Source organism: Coturnix japonica, chromosome Z (assembly GCF_001577835.2).
Source record: "Coturnix japonica isolate 7356 chromosome Z, Coturnix japonica 2.1, whole genome shotgun sequence".
NCBI classification, from domain to species: domain Eukaryota; kingdom Metazoa; phylum Chordata; class Aves; order Galliformes; family Phasianidae; genus Coturnix; species Coturnix japonica.
The window spans coordinates 1,281,204-1,297,136 of NC_029547.1; the positions used below are offsets into that span (position 1 = coordinate 1,281,204).

General features: G+C 50.1%; 1 protein-coding gene across 4 annotated transcripts in view; it reads left to right on the forward strand.

Moving 5' to 3' along the window:
- The window catches only part of ZBTB7C (zinc finger and BTB domain containing 7C), a 93,526-nt gene that overhangs the window by 73,587 nt on the left and 4,006 nt on the right, over positions 1 to 15,933 (forward strand). For all 4 annotated transcript variants that reach the window (XM_015848221.2, XM_032441324.1, XM_015848222.2 and 1 more), the window contains 2 exons: positions 8,173 to 8,289; positions 13,804 to 15,003. In XM_015848221.2, the coding sequence (XP_015703707.1) occupies positions 13,820 to 15,003 (1,184 nt within the window). In that variant the 5' untranslated portion in view covers positions 8,173 to 8,289; positions 13,804 to 13,819. The remainder of the gene's footprint in view (positions 1 to 8,172; positions 8,290 to 13,803; positions 15,004 to 15,933) is intronic.

The window sequence follows — 15,933 nt, forward strand, 5'->3', positions numbered from 1 at the left end:
GTAGCTGCTGGGCAAAGAGTAAATGGTCACTGCAATTAGTGGTAGTCATCATCATAAAAATAATAATAAATCTTGCACCTCGCTCTGTAAAAGCGCAGTCTCAACTGAAGATGCTCCCAGCTACCATCAGCAAACGATGGCTGTTTATTCCCTCACCTTTACAGAATCATTGAGGTTGGAAAAAACCCCCAAGCTGAACCCCAATCCACCTTGCTGTGCACACTGACCGTGTCCCCATGTGTCACATCCCCATGGTTCTGGAGCACCTCCAGGGATGGTGACCCCACCATCTCCATGGGCAGCCTGTGCCAATGGTTCTTTTTATCCTTCCCCTCATCTGTGCTGATGACTGGAGGTGCAGCCCCGGCGCTGTGTCTTTAATTCCTGTTTTCCTGAGCACCGCTGCGCTGTGGTTTAGGAGAAAAATGGGATCTCTGTTAATCTTGCTGCCAGTCTCTCAGAGTTGTTTCTGCTATTTCTTAATAACAAACTGCTTTTCTCTGTTGTCTTTCAACATCAGATGAGTTCTTGTTCCCATTTCCCTTTAATAAGTGTTATTTTACTTCCATTATTACTCAATAGTAAAATCTCTTCCCGTCGACTTGGGCAGAAGTGGATTTACGGCTATGAAAATAAACTTGGGCGTGATGAGATCTTGTCATTTTATTATCTATAAAGTACTCCGCATGACTTTGTAGTTATCAGAATGTAATTATACATTTAGGCTTTTCCACCGTCTCTCTTTCGTGTTCTTTTTAAAAAAGGGAAATGATGGAAAATCAGAAACCCACTCTTAACCAGAATTTACAACACAAACCACCATTGGCTTTACCCTGGCTTCTTCCAGGGGCAAAAATAACCCAACCCCAATCTCCATGTGTCGGGATGGTGCAGATCTGCCCAAGGTGGTATTCATGTTAGGACACATCATTGGGATTTCTTTTTCTTTCTTTTTTCTTTTTTTTTTCTTTATGTGTGTTTCCTGGTTGGAGATGCAGGATTTACTGCCGGGTGCTAATTGTCATCGGAGGTGCTGGGTGTGGGCAAATCATTGTATAATGCCCACACCCTTCGGGCGGCTCAGGGTGCGGCGCTGTCTTGGCCTCACCGTGCAGTTTGAGATGTATTATTACCCAAAAGCAACACACCCTTCCCGGGCTTCTTTGTTTTTATTGGGATAGCTCTGGTCTGGCTTTCCGAGTGCCCAGCATGGTTGCAGCTTGATGCTGGGTGTCCAGCCAGCCCTGCTGCCCCTATGGAGCTTTGCGTGGGGAGCACATCAATCATCACAGAATCAGTCATCAAGGTGTAGAAATGGTTACAGCTTGCCGCAATGATTTCAGAGGCCTTTTCCAACCTTCATGATTCTGTTGATGCTTCTATAACTTGGGTTGGAAAGACCTTAAAGCCCATCTGGTTCCAACCCCCTTCCATAGGGACACCTCCTCTTCCATAGGGACACCTCCCCCTAGACCTGGTTGAACACAGCCCCATCCAACCTGGCCTTGAGCACCTCCAGGGATGGGACATGCCGTCTATCTGAACACTTCCTCATCCTGCAGACAGAGGCCTTTGTCACTAAGGCAAGGGCAGGTGGCATGGTTGGAGACAACTGGGATGGGTGCTGGTCTGACCCAAGAGGAACTCGGATCTTCCCACAATGGATGTGAGTTGGAAACATGGGGACACATGGATGGGAACGTGCTGTTGATGCTTCCCAAAGTCGGTGTGGCTGCTTTGCACCTGGGCCTGAAGAGGATGGAAGAGGATTACTTCCAGCATGAGTCCTTTTTTAGGGACTTCGGGATGGCTTGCCCTGTGTAAGGACTTTCATGAGGCCTTCTGAGGCCACCAAGTGCACCATTTTGCACTTGGTGTCTGTGCTGTTCCACCCGTCTGCCTTGGCTTCTCAATTCCCCAGCCCCCATGTCCACATTGGAATCATTTGTCCAAATGGAGATCTTTCTCGCAAACTTCTTAGGTCAGATTTGTCCCATGGCTTTCCATAAGCACACCAAGTGTCACATCTTCTCCTTCATCCATCACCATCATCTGGCATGGAGCACCCACGATGTCCGTGTCCTTTGCACACCGCTGGCTCTCCTCTCCCACCCCACTGTTGTCACTCCATGAAGGGTGATATTACTTCTTCTTGCTTGAGGTAGAGGCTGTGTTTAAAAGACACATCTAAGGCCAACTCAGAGAGAAGTCTCACCTTGCCCATGCCACATGATCGACTAGGGGGACAACGACGCAGCCCCCTTATTAGGGTAATATAATTTTCCATCTCAAATAGGAACCGGGGATGTTTTAATGATTGGGCTCATTAGGTGGACTTTCCACTTAAAGTGTCTGTCTGGCAATTAAGGCTGGGAGAAGCATGACTGATGACCACACCTTCCGTGACTTAATGGGGAGTCTGAAGGCTGATCTTATTATCACACCGATACACTCCGTGATAAAAAAGAATTTAAGATACTCTCCAGAGATTTATGTGCCCATTAGGAAGCTGCCAGGAGAAGGTTAAGGGAACTCGTAAGGTCAAAGCTGAACAGAGGGAAGTACTAAATGCTTGGGATTGGGGACACAGGACACAGTTTCTGCCCTTTGCTCCTCTCCTGACCCTTTACATGGTCCTTAATGCGTCACTTGGTTTCTGATTTCTCTCCTGTGGTGCTCACCCATGGGTTTCCAGGTGGGTCTTGTCTCCTTTTTCCCTTTTTCAACAACAGTTTCCCCATTCTGAGGGCTTTAATGTGCTTCTGCTCTTACCCACATAGCCGGAGGAGCAGGGACCTGCAGTGCTCATATGGAAGGCAAAGGATAAAAACTGCGTGGAGTGGAAGGAAGTGGCGTTCAGGGTGGGTAGGAGGCAGCTGAAATCTAAAGCAAAGAAGAAGGTTAGAGCTGAGTTTCTATTCTCCTCCAAGAAACGTCCTCTTGGGTCCTCAGCGATTCCCCAGCCCGTGTTAAATTGTGACCCACCATAAAGTTTTATTGAAGCCTGGTGTTTAATGGGCTGGAACTCATTGCAGAGCTCACAGTGCAGCTCCAAGCCTCCTGTTGGGGACCATTTTCCCAACATCAGCTTGCCGTGGCTTGTCCCTGATGTTAGCTGTGCTGATGGGTTGGACACCCCAGGATACGAGAGCTGCTCCTTCAGATCCTTACTCAGCTTTCTCTTCCTTAAGTACAGTTGAGAGAGAGAATAAAATATGTTTTAGTCCAGCACGGAGTTTTGATGACATTAAACTCTCTGGCATTTGGGTCCATTTGGTCAGATTAATAGACAAATGGAAGCGTGGAAGACTTTCATTTCAGCATGAATCTGACTTGCACATGGAGCCCAATTGGTTCGCATCAACCCTCCCTTTGTTTTTAATTAAACATGCTGTATGACAGATGCCCAACACTGAGTCAAAACAAGCGGTGGAAAAAAGAAAACAACCCATATATTACTTAGATTTGTGCAAAGACTAAATAATTGAATATGAAGGCATTGGCTTTATGTCTGTAAGGAATCCTTTTGAAGTTGACTCTTTTGACCTTGGAGGCCCCGTGTAATTTCCCTTCTCCTCTCCCCTCCTTGCTGCACTCCCGTAATCTCCCTCCCTCTTCCGTTGTCTCCTCCCACCCGGCTCCGCATCCCTATTCATGTGTTTGAAGCTCTTGGGGGTGATCTGGGCTCTCCCACCCGTTTTCTCCAGCTATCCTCTTACTGAGGCTATCCATCCTCAAGTTGCTCTTTCCTCCCTCCCCTTGGGAAATGGAAAATGAAGGAACCTTCACCCTCTGCCTGGCCAAGTGTAACAGCACACCCGCTGCGTTCGGCAGGGGATGAGCTCCCTCCCTCTGCTTGGACAGCATGAGGACTCCACCCGTAGCACTAATCCTATAATCACTGAGTGACCTTCCTGGGCTGAACCACATCATGGGAAGGCTTGCAAACAGTTTGTAACTGCTTCTCCCTTCCTACAAACTCCACTGTCTTCTCTCTCAGCCCCATGCTGTCCCCATGGTCAGTGGTTGGAAATGTACATCCAGCACAAGGGAGTGTTCTAGCATCCCACCAGCATCTAAAATGTTGTTTTTTAATAAAGAGGTTTCAGTCAATGTAAAAACATGGGCAACCAGCTTGCAGTGGGGGGTTAGAACTGGATGAGCTTTGAGGGCTCTTCCAGCCCCGCCATTCTGTGGCTCTATGATCTTTGAGGTCCCTTCCAACCCAACCATTCTGTGGTTCTGTGATCTTTAAGGACCCTTCCAACCCAACCATTCTATGGTTCTGTGATCTTTGGGATCCCTTCTAACCCAACCATTCCATGGTTCTATGATTTTATGATATAAAAATCGCTACAGAGCTTCAGTTCTGTGAGCTCAGTGAATGGGTCTCCATATTACTGAGTGTGGATGGGAACACAGCAACGGGACGAGCAGTCTTATGATCACAGGATCACAGAATCATTAAGGTTGGAAAAGACCATAAGATCCCTAAGTCCAACCCCAACCCATCCCCACCATGTCCAGTGACCATGTCCCCAGGTGCCACATCTGCCCCAGGCTTCTTTCCAAAGAGCAGATCCACTTCTGAGCAAAGGATGTGTGTGCATGCTCACCCCTTCATGGGAATATGTCAGCAAGAGAGTGGCAGGAACTGGAGGTTAAACACAACTCTCACTCAGCATTTATCCAAGCAAGGACATTTCTGATTGCCTACTCCCTAGGAGGGCAGACTGTGGATGCACTCCCCATGCAGGTAAATAGCCACAGTGATTTCACAAGGACTCGAATTCCTCCTGTAGTGTGAATATGAGCTAAAAAAGGGCAAAAGCGCCTGGTTTGATGGAGAACTGCTCTCCCTCAGCTCATCTTGCCAGGCTGCAGAGTTCATTTTCCCACTGACACATCCCTGACAAAGAGCATGTGGCACAGGGAGCCAAGTGATTGTGTTGTCATGGCAAAGCCGAGCGAAAGAAGAGCAAGATTTAACATCGGGGATGCTCGGAGGCTGGGAGGAGAATGGCCCACAGCCATAAGTCATACAGCATAGCTGAGATGGGCTTGCCTTTTTTGCCAAGTGAGGGCTGGTTGGTGACTGACATGAAACGGGCGCAGTGTTTGGTCCAAGTCTTGGTGGGCACAGAAACCAGCGGTACCAGTGACACTGCTGCTGACAGCCTCCACAGAGAGACGAGTCGTCAGGTTGGCCCTGAGGTGACAAAAAATAACAACCTGGAGAACTTCACATCAAGAGACCTTCCTTCTATCGAGGCAGAAAGAAGAGCAGGTGACCCTGGAAAGCACGTGGCTATGACAAGGCATTTAATGTGCCCTGGAGTGGTCAGTTCCATGGCAATGGCTGCTGGGGATGGGGGTTGTGATGGCTGCAAAGCAGAGGAGCAGTGCAGGGAGCCCAAGGATGCACTGCACACCTCTTTCTGTGCAGCCGCTGCGGTCTGTGCTGCAGCACTGCCCTGTGAGCACAAAAGGAGTTCTGCCTCCACCGCCACCATCCATCACCTTCTCACGAGCCTGGAAGCAAAAAGAAGAATAAAAAAGGAATCACAAGAAAATAAAGAAGCACTGCAGCCAGCAAGCTGTCCTCCGTGTTCCACAGTTCTATAAATTCCGCTCTTCCCTTCCTCTTTAATCACCAGGCATATAAAACACGCTCGCAGCAGAATCATATTCTCCCCATTAAAGTTTCAGAGGAGAAATACCGGTCCCATCTGCCTGTTTAGTAAAGCAGGGCAGAGCACGGCCGTTTTCCTTTTCTCCTCCTATCTGCTTTATGGCAGGAGTTGTCTCTTTTAGGGCTGGCCATTCATTGCAGTTTCTCATTGCAGGCTCCTCATAATTATATGTGTCCAGGGGATCCTCGCCATCCGTGTGCCTTTTGGTTGGGCAGGAGAGCAAGGCAACCTCCCCATTTCCTAAGTGACCCCTTGGGTCTCCCTGTACTCTCCTAAGGCTGTCACAGGCAAATGGCTGGGATGGTTATTGATTGCTGTGCTCTCAGAACTCCCTCCTTGTGCAGAAGGACACAGCCCTATTTTTGCCACGGAGCCTCATTCTTATTCCGTGGCACTCAGAATACTGTGGACTGGAGCTGGCTGCAGATTTATGCTCCTGCTCTGCTGCCATTAAGGTTGCCCAGCTCTGTGTGTAAATCTGAGCGTGCCATGCTTGGGGCAGTGTGAAGCAGCAGAAGGGATGGGCTGCCAATCACTGCACATCACTGCAAGGCACTGCCAGTCACTGCACATGGCTGCCAATCACTGCATCTCACTGCACACTGCTGCAAGTCACTGTCAATGGCTGCACATCACTGCCAATAACTGCAAGTCAGTGCCAACCTCAGGCTGAGTTTTGCTTTAATGCTGTGTGAGCGCAGCCACAGGGGGATGTGTGTTCTCCTTCCCGATGGCTTCGCCATAAAAGCAGCTCTTTTTTGTTTATTTTTGGGGCAAGAAGCTGTTTGGTTTGACATTGGTTCAGGTTTTATTTTTAAAGCGTCATATGAGAAATGCAGCAAGAGGAAACCACACTCTGTTCCTTAAAATAAATGGAAGGAAAGACAGTGCTGTGAAAATATTCTCTGATGCACGCAATTTGTGTGCATGCCATAGAGGATGTTGCACTGGATGATATGTTTTCCTATACAGCGTGCTTCCATAAGGCTTGCTGGGGTGCTGGGGCTTACAAAGCGCTGTAGCTTGCAACATGCAGCAGCTCCATGGTGATGCCCTCTGCAAGGGGGAGTGCACCCCTCTGCTCCCCAGGAATGCCAGCAATGCTCCCAGCACCTGGCAGCGGCCTCAGGGCGGGCTTTGCAAACAGAGGCAGTGGTCAGGACTTGCTGTGAGTGCAATTGCAAACATTGCTGAAGTGCCAGCTTGGGCGAGGAAAGCCCCAGCTCCTGTTTGATGCCAGCGTGCTGCTTTGAAGTGCGGCGCTCGTGAGGTGCTGGGTCCCTCCCTGCCCATGAGACTAATGGAGATAGGTGCATGCACATGAAAATGTAAGGTAAAAAAAACCTAAAAAGACGCAAAAAACAAAACCCAAAAATCAAAACAACACGGAGTGCAACGTATTTGGGAACGTTTTGGTGAGTTTCATGGGGCAAATGGGGAGAATAAGTTGTTTGTCTGATGGGCGGCATTTGTGAAATAATATGATGTGTATTAGGAATGGTGGAGATGAGAGGATGGATGAGTGGATGCAAAGGTAGACTTCCAGGTGTCATGTTTCATTGTGGCCTTTTAGCTCCTTGATAGAGAATAATCCATGTAAGCAGAGACTAACATATCTGAGCAGTGAAATGCAAAACACAGGCAGAGAAATGATGGGGAAACAGTACCATAGAATGGTTGGACTGGAAAGGAAGATCATTGAACCATAGAATGGTTGGGTTGAAGGGGACCCAAAATCCTCCTCCAGCACCCCCATTACTCCCCACCCCCATCATGGGCTGGGTGCCCCCCACCAGCTCAGGCTGCCCGGGCCCCATCCGTGGCCTTGGACATCATTGGAGTAAGAACACACTTACCCCAGGGAAGCCCAACCAATGCATAAAGTTCATCTGTTGAGCCCAGCAGCTTAGAGCTGGCTGCAGGCAGTGGCCTTTAATCCTGAGTCTCCTCTGGACTTCTCCTTTGAGTCCAGGCATGTGAGCAGCTCCAGTGTCCCTGGGAAATGTTTCCTTGTAAAGCCTTTGTGAACTCGTGCATGCATTTATGCCACAGTTATCACGCGTGTAATTTAGGCTGACATCGTAATGACAGCACGGCGAGTTCAAAATGGAGCAGTAAATATAGTTGTTAGGGGAAAAAAACAAAAAGATCCCTGCCCATCGTCCCGAATGCCTCCTCACGTCATGGGAGGGTGCAGATGGAGTCCAAACACCATCAGCAATTCTGGATCCCAGCTGGAAGCTGCCTGGAGTCCAGGGCAGCCAAAGCAAACAGGCTTTGAGAGCAGCTCTCTTTGCTGGTCAGAGCTCTATTTGCAGATCAGGGCTTTTTCTCCTGATTTCCCCTCTTTTTGGGGGAGAGCATCCTTCACCCAACCTATCTGCTGGCACCAGCTGAACAATTAACCCTACTGAAGGTCTGCTATTTCTCCACGTGCTCAAGCTGTCTAACAGGAGATCTTTTCTTCTGCTTCTTCCAGGTTAAACCTTGTGTTTCCCACTGGCTGTGGCTGCTTTCCCCAAGCTGGGCCCTGCTGACGCGCACACATCTGCAGGACCAGGACAATTAATTCAGCTGCTTTTCAGCTTTCCAGCAGGTTGGTACAGAAACCAGGGGCTCTGCTTGCAGGAAGGGATGAGATACAAATGAGGTCTGACTGTGACCCCCGATCTGCAGTTAAATTGCTCCGTACCTTGAGAGACAGATCATATTGTCCCCTTCAGACAGGAAGCTGTCTTTGGATATGCAGTGCCCGGCCACACGGTGAGGTTATGCTCATCTGCTACCTCTGGTCTTCAGAGAGCTCATTAGCTGCTGGGTTCACATAGCAGAAGTCTGGATGAAAGTGCTGTCTCCTTCCCCAGCTGTCCTTGCTACAGATTCATGTTTCCTCTGCAAGCATTCAGCCCTGGGGTTGGGGATCTGTGTGCCTTGGAGATTCACGTGGGCAGGAAGAGTGATGCAGAGAAAAGTGTGGCTTTGCAGGAAAATGGTCATAGAATCACAAAATGGTTGGGTTGGAAGGGACCTTAAAGATCATAGAGCCATAGGATGGTTGGATTGGAAGGGACCTTAAAGATCATAGAGCCATGGAATGGTTTGGTTGGAAGGGACTGAGCGTGACTGTGAGGACACTGATATGGGTAGAAACTGCACAGGGTGAGGGTGGATTCCCCATCCCTGGAGGTGTTCAAGAACCAAGGAGATGTGACACTGAGGGACGTGGTCAGTGGGCATGGTGGGGTGGGTTGGAGCTGGGCTTTGGGATCTTAGGGATCCAACCTTCATGATTCCATGGTTCTGTGGTTCTGCTCCTCGTGCAGAGAACCAAGCAGAGTTCCTGCTGGCTGCAATGCTGCTCTGCAGAGGCACCTTGCAGGAAGGAATCTGTGCAAAGCAGCTTCTGCTCCCCACTGCGTGTCCTGCGGGAGCTGCCTTGCACTGGCCATAGCAAGACAGCCGCACACACAGGGCTCCAGGCTTTGATGGCAATTAGAAACAAAGCAGGAAAAATCACGTTTTCGCAGGAAAATCCCCCCCCCCATGTGAGGTGAGGCTGTCAGCCCCATGTTGGAGCCTGCCCATACCTGCTGCCAGCCGGCCCCATCCTGCTCCAGCACCGCTGCAGCTCCTCGCTGCGTTCCCTCACCCCACACCCAGCACCAAAATAGCGATCCCCCCCTTTCCCCCCTCCCCACCCTCCCGTGACTCAGGCGGGCAGCAGCACCACGCACATCTGCTTCTCATTCCGTGTGCTCCGACCCTTATATTTATACTCCCCGAGCCCTTCCTTTGGCATTTCTCTCTTGGGATGGAGAAGAAAACAGGGAGCGGCTCCAAGGCTTCCCTCTCCTTTCACCCTGCTTCTTTGGGACCCCCACCTTGACCCTCCCATCTCTATGGGTGTATTTATTGCAGTAATGCTGTGCCCAGTCCCGTTGCAATCTGTCCATTCTGAAGGCCGGCAGCCAAACCAGTTTTCCATGGTTGAGTCGGGCACATTTTCCATCGTGTATTTTGTTTTTTTTCTGTCAGGAAGCAAACCCACCCAATGCGTGCGCCGCTCAATGGGAGCCTTTTTTGTGTTGGTTTTATTGGTATTTGTTGTTGTTGTTGTTGTTTTGTTGTAATTCCTTTTCCTCTCTCTGGCTGTGGTGAGGAATGGAGGGGCTGCCCCAGGGTGAGCCTAGGAGAGCTCAGAATGGGAGGAAATGGGGTGGTTTGGTGTTTTTCTTGCTATTTTTAAAGCTGTGCTGGAAGGAAGCACCCATCCCCACTGGAGTGGTAATATTGTATGCCTGTAGGATATATTATCCCATACACACATCCTATTTAGCTGGAGGTGCAGGTCCCTCTAAGGTCCCTAAGAAGAGATGTTTGACAGTGAGGGCTGCAAGGACTGGAATCAACTTCCCAGAGGAGTTGTAGACGCCTCATCCCTGGAGGTGTTCAAAGTTGGTTGGATGGGGCTTTGGGCAGCCTGAACTGGTGAGAGGAGTTCTGGCCTGTGGTAGGGGTTGGAATTGGGTGAGCTTTAAGGTCCTTTCCAAACCACATTGTGATCCTATGACGGGGGACAGGAGTTGGATCAGAATGGCTTTAATGTCCCTTCCAACACAACGCATACATCCGTGTTGGATGCAAACACCCCACACCTGCTCCCATAGCAGCTTCTCCCACACCATGGTTAATTCATTCACCCCTGTCCACTGAGTTCGTGCAGCCCCCGAAGCACCATCTGGAGCTGGGCTGTGCCGTCCACACAGCTCCAGTAATTATGTTTATTTGCCTGCTCAGGCTCGTTTATCACTGGGATCCCCCTTTGCCAAAACCTGCTCAGCACAAGAGATGGCCCCATAATATGGCATTCGGATCTAATCCAGCTGCTGCCCACAGTGACCCACAGCTCCTGATTTTGGAGATTTATATGAACTCTAAAACTGGAAAGCGTGCTGGGTAATTTCAAGAAGCCAGAAAGAAGAAACACAGCCCTTCAATTATAGGAAGCACTGAGCTGATCTCTGCTCTTGCCTGAAATCCTGTTTGCTTTTATCTGGGACCCCAGAAATATTGATCCTACAACATGTGGGGCTGCTGGGTGTCACTGGGATTATCTGGGTGTCCAAACCCCAAAATTTGTCCTGGAGCCCAGAAGCTGGATGTAAAGTGTTGCCCAGGTTGGGCTGGGACCTTGGTGTAAATCTAAGGGGATGCTGGGGCTTTCAGGCTGGTTTTAATATGGTGCCAGTTGAAATAACCAGAAATCTCCCAGTCTTAACTTAAACCCCCCATGGGTTTGGGGTGGGTGCAGTTCCTGTTGCAGCTGATCGCAACCACATCCTATAGAGGGTCATCAGGGCTGTCACTTATTTTCTGTATGGCATTTGGAAACGGGAAAGAATGGCTGTCTCTAAAACAGAGGAGTGCTAAAGTACAGCTGATGTAAAGTACAGCACTGATGGGCTTGAAGGGGTTCTCCAACCCCTTTTACTTTGGATTCCCTGATGGAGCCAAATTTTGCCTTCTGATATTATATATTTTGCCTTCTGATGAATCATGGAATCTGTGAGGTTGGAGAAGACCCCACGATACTGAGTGATGTGTGTAGGGCTCCCGCAGGCTCAGCGTGCCGGGGAGATGGTAGCTGTTGATATGGGCAGATCCTGGTGTGCACAAGGATTTTATCCCGAGATTAGTCTTAATACTGGAAAATCCAGTTAGCACTGGAGAGCCAGCAGCATCTCAATCCTCGAAGTGTTATTTATGTGACCAAACTCCATTCCCCTTCCCAGCAGCAGCCCACAGTGCCTCCTCCCATCCTCGCTCTGAGCATCCTCCTGGTCAGCGTGACCCTGTTTGCATCCTTTCTCATACAAAAGCATCACCTTGGAAACCTCTGCCCTTGTCTACCTTGTCTAGATCTAAGCAAAAACCAACATTTCTTTTTTCTTTTTCTTTTCTTCTTTTTTTTGGGGGGGTGGGGGGTGCTTCATTATGGGTGGAGAATCCTATTATGATCCATTTTCCTGGCTCAGTCTCACTGTCCCCAGGCAGGGTTTGTCCCAGGGGCAATGCCGCTCCCCATCAGCAGGCAATATCATCATCGAGCTGCTCCCCTCCCACCGCACCCCTGGGCCTGCTGTCCATCATCCCCTTGAGAAATCCTATGATTCTCTGCAGGGAGGCAGCGGTGGGTGCTCAATGCTGGGGCAGAGCAGTGGAGGCGAAGCCTCACCGCCCCACCTTCCAGCCGCAGGGAGAAGCGCTGGGTGCGAGGGCGGGTGATTAAATCACACCTTGTGCTGGAGACAAGATGTTCAGCAGGGAGGCGTGCTCAGGGAAATATTTGCCTTTTTGGTTTTTACATCCTCCTGCCCTTCAACGTGACGTTTATGGATCCCAGCTTCTGAGGATGGAGTGAGTGGGACTGTGCTGGGAGAGACGTCCACTGCGGTCCCCCCATTCCCTGTTGGTTGATAAGTCATGGGAAGGGGGGAAAGGGCCTTTCCAAGGCAGCAGTGGGGTGGGAGAATCCTTGTTCACACAGAGCATCCCAGGTCTGGAGCTGTGCAAACCAGCGTATCTGACAGAAAGGAGCTGTTCTATTTTGACAGATGAGGGTAATCTCGCATGCACATCTTAATTGCTTCATTAGGAAGGTGCAAATAAACCCGGGGCGAAAATCACTGTGGGGCTGGTGGATGGAGGAAGGAGAGCAGCCTGGCTGCGGGGATTAGGAAAGAGCAGTGGGAATGAAAAGTAGCAGCAGAACCAAAGTGTCAGTCCCTTGGGTGCTGAGCATCACGGACATGGGAATTGGCATGGAAAAGGAATGGGGATGAGCAGAGCAGCTGGGATCCTGCTGGCTGCCTCACCTGCAGCAGGATGGGGTGGCTGGGATGCTCAACACACTAACTCCATGTGGTTGGATCAGGATTCATGTGTGGGGTTGAGATCTGCCCTCAGACTCTGGGACTGTGGATGCTGGGATTTCTAAGGGCTTGGGAGGAGGCAGAGGAGGCAGCTGGAGGAAGGCTCTGCTCCCACCCAGCCCAGCTGTCCTTCCCTGGACACGGGAACCACAAGGTCACCTCTCAGCCTGAGTGAGAGAGAGGAAAAATGCCCTCTCTGCAAATGTAGGTAAACAAATTGCCAGGGTTGTCTTGCTTTACACCCACCCCAAACTATCCAAATGAGATAAAATCACCTTCAGTTTTGCTGGTATCCTGTGAAATTATTGGCTTTCCTGAGTGCTTCTCTTAACAGAACCACAACAGAACCCTAGAAAGGAAAGCATCTCCTTCTCCCTGGCTCTGGGACTGTTTATGATCCTACACTCACCTTGGAGAGCACATCAGATTTGCTCTCATTTATGGGCAATTTAGAAGGAGATTTTCAGTGTAGCTGGCGTAGCTGGTTAACATGGTGAATCCCAGCACGCTGTAATGAATCAATTTGTTTCAGACAACAGCCATAATTAGCACGGAGCTGATGCTCAGGCTGGGGAATGCAGAGCTGCATCTTCAGTCCTTGGACACAACCTCCAGACCTGCAGCACCTGGTCCTGTGCCAACAAGTCCAAGGATGGGACTGGAGCAAGCACAGCTCCTGGGTGAAGTCGGAGCCCAAAGCATTGTGTGGATGGGAGGGCATTTCCTGCACAGTCCCTTGTTGGAGGTGTAGGAGCCAACACTCAGCAACGTGAAGCAATGCAGCATCACCCTTTCCCCACACAGCAGATCCAATGTGTGCCTGGAAAGATGTTGGCCGTGGGAGGATGTGCAGGAAGCACTATGGGGAGGGACTCGTTGCACAAGGTTCCTGGGTGAAGGGTGTGCAAGAGAAGCACGTTGTGGTTATGAAAGGTGGAGAGGGTGGGGACCGAGGAGGAAGGAGACAGAGGAAGCAAGGGAGAGAGAAAGCAGAGTTAAATCCCAGAGGACTTGGAAGAGTTTAAAGGTGTTGCAGAGACGAGATGGAAGCAGGTGATGGTGGAGGTGGGAGTGGGGCAGTGGGAAGGAGGACACAATGGGAAGACAGGGTTGTTTTGGTGTTACCGATTGGGAACCTCCTGCTCATGTCCTGCTGTCTGTGTTCTGTCCTGTCCTAGGGCACTAAATGAGAATATGGCCAATGGCATTGAAGATCTTATTGGGATCCCATTCCCAAACCACAGCAGCGAGGTCCTATGTGGTCTAAATGAACAGCGACACGATGGTCTCCTCTGTGATGTCATCCTCATTGTCCAGGACCAGGAGTACCGGACCCACCGCTCTGTCCTTGCTGCCTGCAGCAAGTACTTCAAAAAACTCTTCACTACTGGCACTTTAACTGACCAGCCCTATGTTTACGAGATTGACTTTGTCAAGCCTGAAGCACTTTCTGCCATCCTCGAGTTTGCCTACACCTCAACCCTCACCATCACCACTTCTAACGTCAAGCACATCCTCAGTGCTGCCAAGATGCTGGAGATCCAGTGCATCATCAACGTCTGCCTGGAGATCATGGGGCCTGGCAGAGGGGAGGAGGAGGAAGATGACAAAGAGGACGAAGATGATGATGAAGATGAAGATGAAGATGAGGAGGAAGAGGAGGAGGAGGAGGAAGAAGTGGAAGATTTTGTCAATCAGGAGAACCTGACTGATGGCCAAGAAGTAAGCTGTCACCAAAGCCCTTCCAAGTCTGATCTTACTGAAGAAGCATTTACCGAAGCACCTAAAGACTTTCCAAATCACTACCCGGCCAACAACTCCTCTGGACACTTGGGTGTGATACGAGACTTTTCCATCGAGTCCTTGCTGAGGGAAAACTTGTACCCCAAGGCAAACATCCCAGAAAGGAGACCAGCTCTTTCTCCTTTTGCTCCTCCCTTCTTCCCCCATCTGTGGAATGGTGATTTCAGCAGCTTTCCCCAACTCGAAGAGCCGCAGATAGACAGTGGCCCCTTGGATCTGGTGATCAAAAAGAGGAAGATCAAGGAGGAGGAGGAGAAGGAAGAGCTGCCACCACCTCCTTTCCCTAATGACTTCTTCAAGGACATGTTTACCAACACCCCAGCAACTCCCTTAGGGCACATTAAGGCAGAGACCGACTACAGCGCTTATCTCAATTTCCTCAGCGCTACCCAATTTGGAGGAGTTTTTCCTCCATGGCCCCTGGAGGAAGAGAGGAAGATAAAACCCAAGGCATCCCAGCAGTGTCCCATCTGCAACAAAGTCATCATGGGGGCCGGGAAGCTGCCCCGGCACATGAGGACCCACACAGGAGAGAAGCCGTATATGTGCACTATCTGTGAGGTCCGCTTTACCAGGTGTGCACCCGGCGTGCTGGGGGTGGTGGGGGCTGGCTCTGGAGCTGTTTGTCCCTCTTGTCCCCAGAAACATGGCAGAGAGAGCAGGGCCTTGTCACTGTCCCTTTGAGAAAGGGGGAGGGAGAAGAGGGAGAGAAAGAAAATGAACTCACCCTTTTTGGTGAGTGTGATCTACAGATCATAGCTGCTCACAGGACAAAACTTAAGGAACCGATGGGGTATTTTCAATCTCATTGCCGTTTAGCACAGTGGGAGAAGAGGGAGCTGGAAAACAGATGGCAGCTTGTGGCCAAAAAGCCAAGGGAGCTTCATCCCTACCATCCTGGGAGATGCGCTGAGTGGGAAGGGCACTGAATGGAGGGAAGTCATTAGTTTGGGCTTGTGCGTTATTTTGGTGTTGCTGTAGGCAGCAATCAAGTTGCACTTGTTTGATTACAGCAGTCTCTGTGCTTTCTGAGGCTGGAGCCATCCTAATGATTACAGTTTGGTTTGCAAGGGTTGGATTCGTTGCCTCTGCCATCGGCACCTCCTGACATCTCTGCATCAGCCTACATGGCTTGGGTGCTACACATAGGGTGAGACCAGCCCTAAAGCCGGGATGCTCACAGATAGGCACCACTGCACCTCTCTGCACCCCAGCAGAGCCCTCAGAAGTGAAAAACTGGAACAGGCTCCAATAGAGCTATGCACATGTCATGCTGCAGCTTGCTCTGAATGTCTGGGCGCATTTAACTGTAGAGCAGAGACAAATAGATTCCTGGACCTGCTCTCGCTGGGTATAATTAATATCTAATGAGTACAATCTTTACCATAATAATAATAAAGCTTTCTGACAGGAGGATGGTGCTTCAGCTCCTGGCTGTGAGCCCCATTAGGCTGAGCCAGAGGACAATAATACAGTGGGCAAAGTGGAGCTGGTGACAATGGCCG